At 40.7% G+C, this 18,785-nt stretch overlaps 1 protein-coding gene across 1 annotated transcript in view; it reads right to left on the bottom strand.

The window, feature by feature from the left end:
* Positions 1 to 18,785, bottom strand: part of NECTIN3 (nectin cell adhesion molecule 3) — a 52,345-nt gene that overhangs the window by 12,390 nt on the left and 21,170 nt on the right. The window contains exons 2-3 of the mRNA XM_083361373.1: positions 8,965 to 9,303; positions 439 to 735 (exon numbers count right to left, since the gene is read on the bottom strand). Of these exons, the coding sequence (XP_083217499.1) occupies positions 439 to 735; positions 8,965 to 9,303 (636 nt within the window). The remainder of the gene's footprint in view (positions 1 to 438; positions 736 to 8,964; positions 9,304 to 18,785) is intronic.

Raw genomic sequence — 18,785 nt, 5'->3', positions numbered from 1 at the left:
CAGGTGTCAACAATGATTAAAAAGCATTAAATAATAATAATGTTTCAATACATTTCAGATCCATTTGAAGCTGATTTCATGTAAGATTATGCTAACATTCATAACTTGAAATAAATTTACAGAAAGAAAAGTGACAAGCAGGGTTGGCAAGTGAGGCCCTAAAATACAAACCTCCATTTTACAGTGCTTGAAACCTTCTCTGAACTACAATTGTTGAAAATCAGAAGAATGGTCATCATCATTCTGATCCATGAAATGTATAAAAGAACAGATTGGAGTTTGTGTTTGCATGTGTGTTATATTATCCTAAACTAAGAAAAAATAGGAATGTTTTTCTCACACTCACTTGTAAAACATGACCCATGTCCAAGTCTGTCCCAAAAATATAGGTGTGCATACTGAAACAAAAAATATGTCCACCAATATATCATTACTTACATTGAATATCAAGCACATAAAGCATTCTTATCTCCTTTTCTAAGGCTGGGTGTCTCACAATACAAGCTATACGTCTTCCTCTAGCAAAGCGGGTAGGAATAAGCTTGTACTGGCTCTGCACTGTGACTGTTTCATTTGGATATGAAGTTGAAGTTGATTCCATTTCACCAAGACCACCTTCCCAGACAACCTCTGCAGCTGGTTTTCCAGTAGCTGCAGTACAAATGGCTGCAACTGTCTGATTGGCACCATCTATTAACGGATTTGGTCCCTTTGTTAAGCTCACAGTTGGTTCAACTACAGAAAAAAATACAAAAATAAAATAAAATAAAATACATTAAATACTTTGAAAACTTTTTAAAACAGAACATGTGGAACAATTTCCAGCTTCATAACATTCTCCTTTGACTGTAGTTTCTGTACTACAGAAACGAACCGTCTTATAAGAGGTGGATGGGCAAAATGTTAACATTAGTTACATGACTATGGAAAGTTATACCATCCATAAGAGACCCATCTCCCTCTAAATTTATAAAAAATAGATAATGTCTTACAATATTCATATGATGATTCATATTATGGATATAGCTTTGGATAAACTAATCAATAATTCAAATTCTGTTAGATATTGAAAGGGCTCTGATATGAGGCAGATTGAATTAATGATGGATTTCTCTCATCTTTTGTTCACTAGATTATAATCTGATATCTTCATCCTGTGACTAGAGTTATCTATCATCAATGGATTTGACTCTCAACCCTTCAAATTACATCTGACAAGGATTGTCCTTATCTACTTTATTCTTTAATTTGATTCTTGACTTCTCCTGTTAGACGGTGATATAGATGTGTGGTGGCATTTGACAAATATAAATTGCTCTTATTTGCCAGTAATATCTTGGCTATCCTTGGCAATTATATAATTAAACTTGTTGAAATACAACAATATTGTTTATATTCTGTAAAATATACTACTATTTGGAATAAATCTATAAATGCCATTCTTTGTATATATTATTGTAGGAGATTAGAATTTACAATTTCTATATATTCTATGGAGAAGCTCTATATAGTCAGTAAAAACAAGACCAGGAGCTGACTGTGGCTCAGACCAGGAGCTTCTTGTTGCAAAGTTTAGGCTTAAACTGAAGAAAGTAGGCAAAAGCCACTCAGGTATAAACTAAATCATATCCCTGATGAATATACAGTAGAGGTGACAAATAGATTTAAGGAATTAGATCTGATAGACAGAGTACCTGAAGAACTAAGGACGGAGGTTCGCAACACTGTACAAGAAGTAGCAACTAAAACCATCCCAAAGAAAAAGAAATGCAAGAAAGCAAAATGGCTGTCTGAGGAAGCTTTGCAAATAGATGAGGACAGGAGGGAAGCGAAACGCAAGGGAGAAAAAGAAAAATATGCCCAATTGAATGCAGAATTGCAGAGAATAGCTAGAAGAGATAAGAATGCCTTCTTAAATGAACAGTGCAAAGAAATAGAAGAAAACAATAGAATAGGGAGGACTAGAGATCTCTTTGAGAAAACTGGATCGATGAAGAGAATGTTTCATGCAAAAATGGGCATGATAAAGGACCAAAATGACAGGGACCTAACAGAGGCAGAAGAGATTAAGAAGAGGTGGCAAAATTACACAGAAGAACTATACAAGAACGAGCTTAACGTCCCTGATGACCACGATGAGGTGGTCACTGACCTCGAGCCAGACATCCTAGAATGTGAAATGGGTCTTAGGAAAGCTGAGCAACAACAAAGCTAGTGGAGGTGACAGTATTCCAGCTGAGCTATTCAAAATCTTAAAAAATGATGCAGTAAAAGTGCTACACTCAATTTGCCAGCAAATTTGGAAAACTCAGCAGTGGCCACAGAATTGGAAAAGATCAGTTTACATTCTAATTCCAAAGAAAGGCAGTGCCAAAGAATATTCAAACTATCGCACCATTGCACTCATTTCACATGCTAGTAAAGTTATGCTTAAAATCCTACACGCTAGACTCCAACAGTATGTGGATCGAGAACTACCAGAAGTACAGGCAGGATTTCAAAGAGGCAGAGGAAATAGAGATCAAATTGCCAACATATGCTGGATCATGGAGAAAGCTAGGGAGTTCCAGAAAAACATCTACTACTGCTTCATTGACTATGCTAAAGCATTTAATTGTGTGGATCACAACAAACTGTGGCAAGTTCTTAAAGAGATGGGAGTACCAGACCATCTTATTTGTCTCTTGAGAAACCTATATGCGGGTCAAGAAGCAACAGTGAGAACTGGACACGGAACCACTGATTGGTTCAAAATTGGGAAAGGAGTCCGGCAGGGCTGTATACTGTCACCCTGCCTGTTTAACTTATATGCAGAGCACATCATGAGAAAGGCAGAGCTAGATGAATCAAATATTTCCGGGAGAAATATCAACAAACTAAGATATGCAGACGATACCACTCTATTGGCAGAAAGTGAAGAGGAACTAAAGAACCTCTTGTTGAGAGTGAAGAAGGAGAGTGAAACTAAACATTAAGAAAACCAAGATCATGGCATCCGGCCCTCTCAATTCCTGGCAAATGGAGGTAGTGACAGATTTTATTTTCCAGGGCTCCAAGATCACCGCAGATGGGGACTGCAGCCAAGAAATTAAAAGACGCTTTCTCCTGGGGAGGAAAGCCATGGCAAATCTAGACAGCACACTAAAAAGCAGAGACATCACCCTGCCAACAAAAGTGCGTATAGTCAAGGCTATGGTCTTCCCAGTTGCAATGTATGGCTGTGAAAGTTGGACCATAAGAAAGGCTGAGCGCCAAAGAATTGAAGCCTTTGAACTATGGTGCTGGAGAAGACTCCTGCGAGTCCCTTGGTCTGCAAGGCCATCAAACCGGTCAGTCCTAGAGACCTTCTGTTTAGAAGGCCAGATCCTGAAGTTGTAACTCAAATACTTTGGCCATCTAATGAGAAGGAAGTACTCACTGGAGAAGAGCCTAATGCTGGGAAAGGTTGAGGGCAAGAGAAGAAGGGGACGACAGAGAATGAGGTGGCTGGATGGAGTCACTGAAGCAGTAGGCGTGAGTTTAAATGGACTCCAGAAGATGGTAGAGGACAGGAAGGCCTGGAGGAATGTTGTTCATGGGGCTGTGATGGGTCGGACACGACTTCACAACTAACAATAACATATATTCTATAAAATTCTTGGATTCACTTCTCTTCAGAAGTTTATCACAAAATACTGAGTTAAGTAGACCCAAACATATTGATATAATTTCAGTGAAATTTAACTTAATGGTCATTAACTCCCATTAATTCTTTAAAGTAAGATTAATATTTAAGTGAATATTATATCAAAATTAATGTACTTTTAAAGAATTATTTCAGTGTTAATTTTCATTACATATTTCATACAGACTGATAGGGTAATGAAAATATTACAGCAGGCTAATGTCCCCAGAACATCTTTGACCAAACTGCAATTACTTAATGAGTATAGCAGCTATAGCCTGTCAGATTTTCAAGTATATCACTGGATTTTTTGTCAACAACTCTAACATTCTGGAATGAGACTTATTTTAATTATTTTCTTCTCTGGAAAATAAACATGTAACACCTTTGAAATCATGGTAGCTATTGCCAATTAAATATATTAAAATCAGAATTGCAATTTCTTGCTTTGAAAACTGTTACCATACTTGGTTATTGAGCTATTACAATTTGATTTTGGATCACATAAGAAGTTGACATTGTGGCATAACTTAAATCAGAAAACAGTGGAGAAGTTGTTCTACAATAATGGTTGTATTAAACAAAAGAATAATATTTTAAATTCAATGATTTTTTTAATGTTTTTTATTGTTGTTTTGAGAAAGTTATCTTTTGGCTTTAATTTTCTTGCAGCATATGAATAGCAACACATATAATTAAAATGACACTAAATGAAAGAGGCTGGCCTAGATGCTTCCTATCTCACAGTTGAACAATTTGACTGTCAAGTTTCCTTTAATCCTAAGAAAAATAGTTTTAAATACAAGTTTAAGGACATAGAAATTATTTTGTAGTAAATAGGGCAGAATAGTAAATAGTAAAATTAATAGTAAAAGGATGCTTAAAAGTTTGATTTTGGAGTGTTACAAATGTGCAGATGATTTAAAGTAAAATTTTGGAATTAATCATAAAAAGTCTCCTCATAGAAAAATGATTTTGTTTTGAATTCTCTTTAAAAATGATAGGAGGAAACTTTGAAGATTGGACCACAGAGTGAACTAGAAGGGACTGAAGATTACAATTAAAGGAAATAAATATTTAAATTTTTCTTTATTGGATTTACAAAAAAGGCTTGTTAAAAAGAATTTTGTGAGGAGGGACAAAAATATGAAAAGAAATCAAGTTCTAGGACATTATTTGAAGGGATTAAAGATCAAGACTGTTAAATGAAAAAGAATATAAACTTCGTCTATTTGATCAAAGTCAAAATAGATATGTTTTTATCTCTGGTAACCCTTAATGGAATTTTGCTGAACAGGACTGAAACAGCAAAGCTTTAAGAATTTTTGAAATAATAACAAATAAAATATTAAAATTAATACATAGGTAATAACAATAAACATTTTAAGTACATTTATTTTCAAATACTTCTTGTATATATATATTACTAAATACAGGTGATGACAGAAAGGATGGCTGCTGTCCTGATACAATTATGCTTCTTTCAGGATTCATTTCATTCCTTGGAGTACTAATTGGACATTTGCTCGGGCAAAAGCTCAATGTCTTTGCTGACCAAAGAAATATCACTGCAAATAAATGAGCATTAAACAATCTCTGATTTGAGAGTGTCAACTGTGCAAAGGCATCATGCAAAGGCTAACAATGCTGCTCTTATGCTAAACCCAGTGGATTTGATCCCAGATATGTCGTCTTTGACTTCCTTGATTGTTTTAAGAACTGGTTTCCAAATAGTGAAAAGCAAACTACCTGATATCATATCTAGTATCAAAACAAGGAACAATTATTTCTCCTGCCCAAGTGAATAGCTTCTAGACCTCTACAGTAGAATGGGCAGAAGAAAATTCAGTTCTGCAAAATAAACAGAACTGGTATTTGCTATACTGTAGTTGCTACAATTCTTTCATAATGGCTTTTTAACATTTCTGCCAGAAATCTGCAAGTTTTTATATTCTTGTCATATATTTGTTCGAATCTAGCTTTCTAATAAAAAAGCCTGAAAAATATAAAGATTCCTCATTATTCAGCACAATGAAAGGTGAGGTTCCTGACCATGTGATATTCTTTCACTTCCTATCATCTCTGTTCTCTTGTGCCTGTTGGGTATGTTTTCACATGAGCATGTTGAAAGATGTAAAAGTAGGTTGAAGTAAGAGAGGTAGGTTTTGCTCAATGAACTTCTGAAAATAAAGATCACTGCTTCCCATCTGGTCCTGCTTGTCCTATAATGAGCTGATTTAATATTCTGTACAACACAGTGCTAGAGACTACTTTGCTCATGGAGAGATAGGGCTGAAGTTTCCATGCTGTCTCAGTAGACTGGACGAGCCTGTTCTGTTACCTCGGTCTTGGACTACCATTACGTTAGACTTTCCTCTGTCTTCTCTGTTATACTGGGGTACAAACCCATTCCTTTTACATACTGTTATGTCTGCTACTCCTCAGTTTTACTGCTTCTATTCTGGTGAAAGACAGCAAGAAAACTGACTCATATTGTTGAGTGAAGTGAAAAGGTTTTCTTGTCCCATTGTCAAAAAAAGAACTAGATACAAACATCAATACAAAATAAATATCAACATTTCATTGCTGCTAATCAACAGTAGATTTATCATTCCAATGTTATAATTTCAATGAAAAATAATTCAGTAACTTCCAAATGATATTCAAGCAGTAACAAATATGTCATGCAATTAATACTAATTAAAATATTTAATAGAAATAAAGATGACACTAGAGAAACAACAGTAAAATTTAACATAAATATGAGTTAATTTAATTTAATTTAATGAGAGAGAACCAGGGTGCATCTTAGCATTTGAATATAAAAGTGGCAGAAAACAAAAAACCCAACCTTTTCGTCATATGGTAATTACATATACAGAAATCTTATTCAACAGCCACTTAGAAGTGCACAATGAGGCATTATGTTAAATGTATTATACAAACTTCAGTCACACACCATGAATATTTTATCCATATACCTATTTCTGGAAGTAAAGTAGACTATGCTTCATGGAAGCTGATTAAAAATAAAAGTTTACCTCTTGAAAGTTGCCACAAGATAACCAACCATGTGAACACCACTAGGCAGACTAGAAAAATCAATTCCACATGAAGGCTAAAATGACTTTTATCGAGATTGGCTATGATAGCAGAATCTTGCAAGAATGATTGTGCTATCCTACCCTTCCTTCTTATATCCCAGTGAGTTAAGACAGGCATCTGCCTAAGCTGTTTCCAAATTTATTTCACTGGATAAAAAAAAAAGGTTTTAGACCTTTTGTCTTAAGTAATTGTTCCTGCATATCTACATCAATAATCTCTGCATTTTTTTTACTCTCTACACTAATATAGCCACCTTTTTGGAAGGATATTATTAACAAAGGCATATATGATATTATTAGACAGTCACATATATTTTACTTAATAGAAATGCTACATATAAATAAATATAACTAAATATTTATTTATATGTAGGAAATATGAGGAAAAAAGACACTACTCTCTTAAAAAATACAAAACTAGAGTGAAAATACAGCACCTGATGTATTATCAGACTCGATAAATAGAATAAAGGTTGGTTTTTTTCAGAATTTGTACTTCTACCTAACCTTAACCCTGCCCTTAATTGAAATTTTGATTACCTCATAACTAATTTCAAGCCAATTTCAAATATCTTTTTTAAATTTAGTGACATAATTATTATGTCTCCGCTTTAGAGAATTTTCAATTTAAATGATCCAGAACTATTTCAAATTGTCTTTCAAACTATTTGAGGAAGACAATTTCAGCTACCTTATTAATGAATACTGGAAGCCTAAAGGTTTTTTCTGCTTGTTTGCTTTGATGCTTCATATTATAATTTACAAATCTCAGTTAGTGAGGAGAATACAGGTAGTACTCATTTAACAACAATTGGTGCTGCATTTCAATCATTAAGTGAAGTGGTCACTAAGTAAAATCACAGCTGTGCTTTTCAGGCTTCTGGAAGTCAGAAGCATAAGTACTGGTCACAAAGTTTTTCATCACCTTAGTAACTGTGAATGGTCACTGTATGAGGCAGACGCTGAACAAAGACTACCTGTACATTTCTTCATCCAAAAAGCAATGACATTTAGAAAAATTTTTTTTAGGATTTCCGCACCTTCCAGGGCTTTTATTTTCTTTTACTGACTAGATCTAGGACCGTGGTGGTGAACCTGTGGCACGCAGAGTCCTCTCTGTGGGCATGTGCGCCGTTGCCCCAGTTCTAGGCCTTCAGCTGGGTTTTATAAAACCTTTTCGCTTTAGGCCTCCGCCACCGTGTGCAAAAAAAAAAAAAAGGTTCAATCAATCAATTTCAACTTCTCGTGGGGAAAAAAAGATCTCGCAAAGTTGGAATTGATTGATAGAACTTTTTAGTCCCACCCAGTCTGCCATTACCACCGTGGCCATGCCCAATGGGCCACGCCCACCCAATGGGCCATGCCTACCTAATGGGCCACACCCACCTGGCACCCAACGATACATAAGTGGGTTTTGGGTTGCAGTTTGGGCACTTGGTCTCTAAAAGGTTCGCTATCACTGATCTAGGAGTTCACAGATCTAGTTCTGTCCTCACTATGCCCCACAGCTTTAGCGCCGAGGCAGACACAGCAAAAACACTAATTTATTACAGAAAAACACGCCTTCATGAACAAACCAATTCACATATGGTATATTTCCTAGAGGAAGAAGTATATTGATATTTGAAATATGGGTTAAAAATTACTCCATATATTTTATTTCCTCTTCAAAAAAACTCAAAAGGTTGAAAAATTATAGTCACATCCACCCAAAGGGGGACCCCTTGCTACATTTTTCATTGTTTTCATATTTCAAAAAATGTGTATCTGTTGGCAGTTCTCTTAAATGAAAAAATAAATCAGAAACTTCCTTTTCCAGATACGATACATATTAATCATTCTGCTCATTCACTAAAAGATCCAAATTGTGTGATGAACTGAATACTCCTGCTGAAGTAATTATTTCCAAATGTCCCTGAATATCTGCTTTGGAAGGGAGATATTTAGATCTGCAATAATTGCTCTATACCTTCCTTCAAGAGGGTATGGGTATCTCCATTGGATCTCTATTATACAGAAATCAAATATACATATATAATAAGTTTTGGATATTGTTCATGTTAGTGTTTTGTTTTAAATTTTGCTAATCCTTGACCAAATAAATATTAATGATTCATGGTAAGGTTATCAATTTTAATTTTGGCTTTCAAACATTTTGGATAAAACATTTATAAAATAAATATAAAATAGACTTACCCAATACAGCTACAATTGTTGATGACTGGGAATTTCCTAGAGGGAATGTAGCTGCTTTGCATACATATTCACCAGAATCAGAAAAGGTAACATTACTTAAGATGATAGATGCATCAGTTAGTGAAGTGTTTTTCAATAATACTCTTCCTTCATATTCTCCTTGAACAGAAAATCCATAATCAGGATGATGAACAGCAATGTTCTGAGCAGTTTTCCCATGTATCTTTTGCCATGTAATCTGTGTTAATGTTTCGTTGATATCAATTATGCACTTCAAAGTAACATTCTTTCCCCAAACTGCTTTCACATGTGGATCAACTTTTGGTCCAGCTAAGGCACCTAAAAAAAGAGGGGGGCAATAGACAAAATACTAGATAAGTGATATGCTCCACAAGTATTTTTGTAGGAAAATTTGTCTTAGTTGGTGATCCTGTTTCAGTCTTATGTGCCAATCTGCTTAGATATTAGATGTCAATAAATCTTTTCTTCCCTCCCTTTATGGGAGTTAGAAGGGCATTCAATACCAAAACCTATGCACATCCTGAAATAAGGGGGGGGGGAAAACCCCTTATGTACTGCTAGGGGGGAAAAAAGAAACATTTATAGAGGCTCAGCAATGATTACAGACCAGAGGAAAAGTCAGAGTTTCTGAGACTCCTTTAAGATCATCAGGGTGGGAGCTGTACAAATCTCTGCAAAGATGCCATTCTAAAGGGCAGGCACTGTGTCAGAAGAACACTTTCTAGATGCCACTATTTAATCAAAGGAACTCTATCCCTTCTGCCTGATCATATATGGTGTGGGCAAAACTACAGGAGATAGACAGTTCCTCAAATAGCCCAGGCCTTATGCTAAGAAAGGCTTTACAGGTCTGATCTGTCTGATCTAGTGGTTAAGGCACCAGGATAGCTGGATGGCATTTAGGCTACTCTCAAGCCATGATATTAGGCTTGAATGACAAGCTGGATAGTCAACTCCTGTTTTAACCAATGCATCAATACGTGGTTGATCAAAAAAAGTAAATTATACATTTTTGAAAAATGCTAGGACGAATGTATGTTATGTACACATGCATACATACAACATACATATATGCATTGAGAGCCAGTTTGGTCTAGTTATTAAGGCACCTGTTAGAAACCAGGAGACCAAGACTTCTAGTTCCACTTTAGTCATGAAAACCAGCTGGGTGACTTTAGGCCAAGCATTCTCTCTCAGCCCACCCCACCTGCTGTTTCCTCCTATCATTGGGAGATAAATAGGAGGATGGAGTAATATTAGGTATTATTATTATTATTATTATTATTATTATTATTATATTATTATTATTATTATTATTAATTATTATTATTAATTTAATTTCTATACTGCCCTTCTCCCGAAGGACTCAGGGCGGTGAACAGGGCAATACATAAAAACAAGATACAAAAATTAAAAATTATTAAAAAGTAATTAAACAGTGCCCATAATAAATTAATACAGATTAACAGTTAAAATCCATTTATAAAATCCAACGCCATCCCATCAGGCCAGGCCAGCTTGTTCAAAGAGATGGGTTTTAAGATCGCGCCGGAAGGAGCGGAGATCGGGCGCCATCCGGAGCTCGACCGGAAGATGGTTCCAAAGATCCGGTGCACCCACAGAGAACGCCCTCCCCCTGGGGGCCACCAGTCGGCATTCTTTGACCGGTGGCACCCTGAGGAGGCCCTCTCTGTGGGAGCGCAGTGGGTGGAGGGAAGTTGACGCCGGCCGCAGGTGCTCCCCAAGGTATTCCGGACCCATGCCATGTAGGGCTTTGTAGGTCATTGCTAACACCTTGAATCTCACCCGGAAGACAACTGGTAGCCAATGCAGCTCGCGGAGCAGAGGTGTGACATGGGAGTGTCGGGAAACTCTCAACACAACTCTCACGGCTGCATTCTGTACCAGTTGGAGCCTCCGAGTGGTCTTCAAGGGTAGCCCCATGTAGAGCGTTGCAGTAGTCAAGACGAGAGGTCACGAGCACGTGAGTGACCGTACGTAGGGCATCCCAGTCTAGATAGGGCCGCAACTGGCGCACCAGGCGAACCTGGGCGAAGGCCCCCCTAGTCACAGCTACTATATGGTCTTCTAGGGAAAGCTGTGAATCTAGGAGGACTCCTAAGTTGCGAGCCCTATCTACGGGGGGTAATAACTCACCCCCCATAAAGAGGGGTGGAATATCCTGAATGTCCCGAGATGCCGGTACGCACAGCCACTCAGTCTTGTCAGGGTTGAGTCGAAGCCTGTTCCTCCCCATCCAGACCCGAACCGCCTCCAGGCAACGGGACATCACGTCGAGGGCATCACTGGGGTGGTTTGGGGTCGAAATGAAAAGCTGGGTATCATCAGCATACTGATGTTTGCTATCTTGACTTATTTATAAATAAAAATAAAGGTGGGATAAAAACTAAGTAAAATATACCGACAGACAATATTTTCATTCCAAAAATATTAATCAATTGGAGGTTACACAGAAGCTCCTATTTACACATGGAAAGAATAGAAAGAGAAAATAAGGCTTCTACTATGCACAAAAGTAATTAAACAATGCTCAAAAAGCATCCTTGAAGTGGAAGCCCAAAGAATATCAAGCTACCTCTGAGATCGATATTAGGAATCCACATGAATTTGGTGAAACCAGCAAACTAGATCAGCTAATGACTGCTAAGTATCGAAAGCGTTTATTATTTTTCCACCAGTGTTTTTCAAGGGAGATACTGAAAGGTACACTACACAGACCTATTCTGCTCATATGGTTTGTACCATGTCTTATTACAGTTACTACTGAAATTTTAGAAGTTCTTTCTTGGCTCCTCTACTCAAGATATTCCCTAATCATCCAGATAACTATATGTAATTTTCCATATCTTCTATTATGCAAAGGACTTCAAAACAATGTACTCAAGTTGCTGAACTGGCATAACTGGCACTTAAAACACAGGACTATTTAATTAACACACAAGTAAGCTAAGGAAAGATAAATAAAACAAGATTACAATTTTTCCTGTTATACTTTCCCTCTTATTCTAAACAATTGAAGACCGGAAGTATTAAATACATTAAGCTATATTCACTCATCTGTGTTACCGTTTAACCCACAGGTCGGCAACCTGCGGCTCCGGAGCCGCATGCGGCTCTTTGAGCCGTCTCTTGCGGCTCCCAGCCGCCCGGTGCGCGCGCACCTCTTCCAACGGGCAGTGGTGCGCGCGCACCTCTCCAAATGGAGAGTGGCACCGCCCGTTTGGAGAGGTGCACGCGCACCTCCCCGAATGGGCGGAGGTGCGCGCGCACCTCCCCAAACCTTTGGAGAGGTGCGCGCGTACCTCCGCGCGAATGGGCAGCGGTGCCGCTCTTTCAGGAAGCCCGCCTCGGCCCGTCTGTGAAGCTGCCGAAAGCGGCAGCTTAGCAGACGGGCCGCGGCAGCTTCCGCAAAGAGCGGCGCCCCTGCCCATTCCGAGAGGTGCGCGCGCACCTCTCCGAACGACCGGAGGTGCGCGCGCACCTCCCCAAACCTTTGGGGAGGTGCGCGCGTACCTCCGCGCGAACGGGCAGCGGTGCCGCTCTTTCAGGAAGCTGCCGCTTTCGGCAGCTTCCTGAAAGAGCGGCGCCGCTGCCCCTTCGCTTTCGGCAGCTTCCTGAAAGAGCGGCGCTGCTGCCCCTTCGCACGGAGGTACGCGCGCACCTCCCCAAAGGTTTGGGGAGGTGCGCGCGCAACTCCGGTCGTTCGGAGAACGGGCAGCGGTGCCGCTCTTTCAGGAAGCTGCCGCTTTCGGCAGCTTCCTGAAAGAGCGGCGCCGCTGCCCCTTCGCTTTCGGCAGCTTCCTGAAAGAGCGGCGCTGCTGCCCCTTCGCACGGAGGTACGCGCGCACCTCCCCAAAGGTTTGGGGAGGTGCGTGCGCAACTCCGGTCGTTCGGAGAACGGGCAGCGGTGCCGCTCTTTCAGGAAGCTGCCGCTTTCGGCAGCTTCCTGAAAGAGCGGCGCCGCTGCCCCTTCGCTTTCGGCAGCTTCCTGAAAGAGCGGCGCCGCTGCCCCTTCGCTTTCGGCAGCTTCCTGAAAGAGCGGCGCCGCTGCCCCTTCGCTTTCGGCAGCTTCCTGAAAGAGCGGCGCTGCTGCCCCTTCGCACGGAGGTACGCGCGCACCTCCCCAAAGGTTTGGGGAGGTGCGTGCGCAACTCCGGTCGTTCGGAGAACGGGCAGCGGTGCCGCTCTTTCAGAAAGCTGCCGCTTTCGGCAGCTTCCTGAAAGAGCGGCGCCGCTGCCCCTTCGCTTTCGGCAGCTTCCTGAAAGAGCGGCGCCGCTGCCCCTTCGCTTTCGGCAGCTTCCTGAAAGAGCGGCGCCGCTGCCCCTTCGCTTTCGGCAGCTTCCTGAAAGAGCGGCGCTGCTGCCCCTTCGCACGGAGGTACGCGCGCACCTCCCCAAAGGTTTGGGGAGGTGCGCGCGCAACTCCGGTCGTTCGGAGAGGTGCGCGCGCACCTCTCGGAATGGGCAGGGGCGCCGCTCTTTGCGGAAGCTGCCGCGGCCCGTTTGCTAAGCTGCCGCTTTCGGCAGCTTCACAGACGGGCCGCGGCGGGCTTCCTGAAAGAGCGGCACCGCTGCCCATTCGCGCGGAGGTACGCGCGCACCTCCGGTCGTTCGGAGAGGTGCGCGCGCACCTCTCGGAATGGGCAGGGGCGCCGCTCTTTGCGGAAGCTGCCACGGCCCGTCTGCAAAGCTGCCGAAAGCGGCAGCTTTGCAGACGGGCCTTCGCCATCGGGCAACCGGGAACCGGTTCCATCTCATTTTTTTAAAAATGGCAGCCGCGTGCGTCCGCGCATGCGCAAAAAACCTTTTTGCGCATGCGCGTGCATGGACACACGCACGCGGCTCCCTCTTTTTTTAATTTGTGATGGAACCGGTTCCCAGTGGCTCTTTTTCTTTTTTAGGTTGCCGACCCCTGGCAACCTAACTTATATATATCAGACTACGTGACACTTTCATGAAGCCCTACTTTAGAAGAGGACAAACACTATAATATCTACATGTAGAATTAATTCATGCAATTAATTTTAATCATATCATTTTTAATTTAGATTTTATTATTACCGTTTCCTACCTTTTTGTTTATAGAGACTCAGCAATGATTACAGACCAGAGGAAAAGCCAGTTTCTGAGACTCCTTTAAGATCATCAGGGTGGGAGCTCCCGTCTCTACAACTCATTTTATCAGGATTCTAGTTAGGACTGTTCCCCCCACCCCAACTTGTATTTGGCAATTTGCTTGTAATCTTAAAAGACTAAACTCTTTCAGGGAGTGCAGAATTATTAGGCAAGTTGTATTTTTGAGGATTAATTTTATTATTGAACAACAACCATGTTCTCAATGAACCCAAAAAACTCATTAATATCAAAGCTGAATATTTTTGGAAGTAGTTTTTAGTTTGTTTTTAGTTATAGCTATTTTAGGGGGATATCTGTGTGTGCAGGTGACTATTACTGTGCATAATTATTAGGCAACTTAACAAAAAACAAATATATACCCATTTCAATTATTTATTTTTACCAGTGAAACCAATATAACATCTCAACATTCACAAATATACATTTCTGACATTCAAAAACATAACAAAAACAAATCAGTGACCAATATAGCCACCTTTCTTTGCAAGGACACTCAAAAGCCTGCCATCCATGGATTCTGTCAGTGTTTTGATCTGTTCACCATCAACATTGCGTGCAGCAGCAACCACAGCCTCCCAGACACTGTTCAGAGAGGTGTACTGTTTTCCCTCCTTGTAAATCTCACATTTGATGATGGACCACAGGTTCTCAATGGGGTTCAGATCAGGTGAACAAGGAGGCCATGTCATTAGATTTCCTTCTTTTATACCCTTTCTTGCCAGCCACGCTGTGGAGTACTTGGACGCGTGTGATGGAGCATTGTCCTGCATGAAAATCATGTTTTTCTTGAAGGATGCAGACTTCTTCCTGTACCACTGCTTGAAGAAGGTGTCTTCCAGAAACTGGCAGTAGGACTGGGAGTTGAGCTTGACTCCATCCTGAGCCCGAAAAGGCCCCACAAGCTCATCTTTGATGATACCAGCCCAAACCAGTACTCCACCTCCACCTTGCTGGCGTCTGAGTCGGACTGGAGCTCTCTGCCCTTTACCAATCCAGCCACGGGCCCATCCATCTGGCCCATCAAGACTCATTCTCATTTCATCAGTCCATAAAACCTTAGAAAAATCAGTCTTGAGATATTTCTTGGCCCAGTCTTGACGTTTCAGCTTGTGTGTCTTGTTCAGTGGTGGTCGTCTTTCAGCCTTTCTTACCTTGGTCATGTCTCTGAGTATTGCACACCTTGTGCTTTTGGGCACTCCAGTGATGTTGCAGCTCTGAAATATGGCCAAACTGGTGGCAAGTGGCATCTTGGCAGCTGCACGCTTGACTTTTCTCAGTTCATGGGCAGTTATTTTGCGCCTTGGTTTCTCCACACGCTTCTTGCGACCCTGTTGACTATTTTGAATGAAACGCTTGATTGTTCGATGATCACGCTTCAGAAGCTTTGCAATTTTAAGAGTGCTGCATCCCTCTGCAAGATATCTCACTATTTTTGACTTTTTCTGAGCCTGTCAAGTCCTTCTTTTGACCCATTTTGCCAAAGGAAAGGAAGTTGCCTAATAATTATGCACACCTGATACAGGGTGTTGATGTCATTAGACCACACCCCTTCTCATTACAGAGATGCACATCACCTAATATGCTTAATTGGTAGTAGGCTTTCGAGCCTATACAGCTTGGAGTAAGACAACATGCATAAAGAGGATGATGTGGTCAAAATACTCATTTGCCTAATAATTCTGCACTCCCTGTATACAGGGAGTGCAGAATTATTAGGCAAGTTGTATTTTTGAGGATTAATTTTATTATTGAACAACACCCATGTTCTCAATGAACCCAAAAAACTCATTAATATCAAAGCTGAATATTTTTGGAAGTAGTTTTTAGTTTGTTTTTAGTTATAGCTATTTTAGGGGGATATCTGTGTGTGCAGGTGACTATTACTGTGCATAATTATTAGGCAACTTAACAAAAAACAAATATATACCCATTTCAATTATTTATTTTTACCAGTGAAACCAATATAACATCTCAACATTCACAAATATACATTTCTGACATTCAAAAACATAACAAAAACAAATCAGTGACCAATATAGCCACCTTTCTTTGCAAGGACACTCAAAAGCCTGCCATCCATGGATTCTGTCAGTGTTTTGATCTGTTCACCATCAACATTGCGTGCGGCAGCAACCACAGCCTCCCAGACACTGTTCAGAGAGGTGTACTGTTTTCCCTCCTTGTAAATCTCACATTTGATGATGGACCACAGGTTCTCAATGGGGTTCAGATCAGGTGAACAAGGAGGCCATGTCATTAGATTTCCTTCTTTTATACCCTTTCTTGCCAGCCACGCTGTGGAGTACTTGGACGCGTGTGATGGAGCATTGTCCTGCATGAAAATCATGTTTTTCTTGAAGGATGCAGACTTCTTCCTGTACCACTGCTTGAAGAAGGTGTCTTCCAGAAACTGGCAGTAGGACTGGGAGTTGAGCTTGACTCCATCCTGAGCCCGAAAAGGCCCCACAAGCTCATCTTTGATGATACCAGCCCAAACCAGTACTCCACCTCCACCTTGCTGGCGTCTGAGTCGGACTGGAGCTCTCTGCCCTTTACCAATCCAGCCACGGGCCCATCCATCTGGCCCATCAAGACTCATTCTCATTTCATCAGTCCATAAAACCTTAGAAAAATCAGTCTTGAGATATTTCTTGGCCCAGTCTTGACGTTTCAGCTTGTGTGTCTTGTTCAGTGGTGGTCGTCTTTCAGCCTTTCTTACCTTGGTCATGTCTCTGAGTATTGCACACCTTGTGCTTTTGGGCACTCCAGTGATGTTGCAGCTCTGAAATATGGCCAAACTGGTGGCAAGTGGCATCTTGGCAGCTGCACGCTTGACTTTTCTCAGTTCATGGGCAGTTATTTTGCGCCTTGGTTTCTCCACACGCTTCTTGCGACCCTGTTGACTATTTTGAATGAAACGCTTGATTGTTCGATGATCACGCTTCAGAAGCTTTGCAATTTTAAGAGTGCTGCATCCCTCTGCAAGATATCTCACTATTTTTGACTTTTCTGAGCCTGTCAAGTCCTTTTTTTGACCCATTTTGCCAAAGGAAAGGAAGTTGCCTAATAATTATGCACACCTGATACAGGGTGTTGATGTCATTAGTCCACACCCCTTCTCATTACAGAGATGCACATCACCTAATATGCTTAATTGGTAGTAGGCTTTCGAGCCTATACAGCTTAGAGTAAGACAACATGCATAAAGAGGATGATGTGGTCAAAATACTCATTTGCCTAATAATTCTGCACTCCCTGTATATAGTTTAATTTGTTCCTTGACAGCAACATAATTTATTTGCAGTGTAACTTGCCTGCTTAATGCCTGTTAAAGGAAGCTGAATTTAATTTGTCTCTTAGTCTAAAGTGGATAAAAAGTAAAGGTTCCCCCGCACATACGTGCTAGTCGTTTCCGACTCTAGGTGCTCATCTAGGGGCTCATCTCCGTTTCAAAGCTGAAGAGCCAGCGCTTGTCCGAGGACGTCTCTGTGGTCATGTGGCCGGCATGACTAGACGCCAAAGGCACACGGAACGCTGTTACCTTCCCACTGTAGTGGTCCCTATTTTTCTACTTGCATTTTTTACGTGCTTTCGAACTGCTAGATTGGCAGAAGCTGGGACGAGTAACAGGCGCTCACTCTGCTACACGGCACTTGGGATTCGACCCGCCAGACTGCAGATCTTCTGATCAACAAGCTCAGCGTCCTAACCCACTGAGCCACCGTGTCCCTAATCTAAAGTGGATATTCTACCATAAAAAGGGCAACATGTGGTAGGAAACTTTCCAATGTCTGTAAGTGAATTTAATTGTAACATTGCATAGAGAGATTGCAAATTATTGAGCAAAATGTTGCTCTAATCAAACACAAAAATGACTAATATAGAAACTAAGAACAGATATATATATATACCCCCAAAAGAGATCCAGTGCACCTTAGGGGTTGAGATGTGGTTTGAGACAATATCTCTAATGGCTTATTACATCTATGACATATTCCCTACACTTAAGTAGAATTAAGTTCAGGTAATCTTCACTTAGTGCAGGGGTGTCAAACTGCCGGCCCACGGGCCAGATGCATCATGCCAAAACCACACCTATCCCAGCTCCGGCAATGGAAAAAAAGTCACGATATGCTGCAACACGTCATGTGAGGTTGCGAGTTTGACACCCCTGACTTAGTAACTGCCTCAAACAGCGACTGTTTAGTTATAACTGTGCTGAAAAAGTAACTTTGCAACCACAGGTTCACAGCATCTCTCTGTCATGTGTTGCCATGAGAGGCAATACTTTTTGTCCTGTGTAAAACTGTAAATATAATCATATGATTTTTCACTTAACAATCACTTCACTTAACAATTGAGTTTCTGGTTCTAACTGCAATCACTAAATGTGAACTACCTGTATATTTGGTAAACCATCATGACAGCCAAGGTCTATGGGTTAGATCATTGTTTAATTTTTTTAGTCACTCAGTGCCTTCTTCTCACTTTTAAAAAATATACCTTTGTTTGTATAGGGCTGTATGTACCTAATTTACTGTATTAAAAGTTAAAATTGGCATATTTGCTATAGTTACTTCTTTTCATATTTGCTTGATGGGATTTCAATATTATATTGTTTTTCAACATAGGATGATAAATAA

The sequence above is a fragment of the Vipera ursinii genome, assembly GCF_947247035.1.
Source record: "Vipera ursinii genome assembly, chromosome: 4".
Classification (NCBI taxonomy): domain Eukaryota; kingdom Metazoa; phylum Chordata; class Lepidosauria; order Squamata; family Viperidae; genus Vipera; species Vipera ursinii.
The sequence above is the reverse complement of the archived record's forward strand: the minus strand, read 5'-3'. Positions and strand labels throughout refer to the sequence as shown.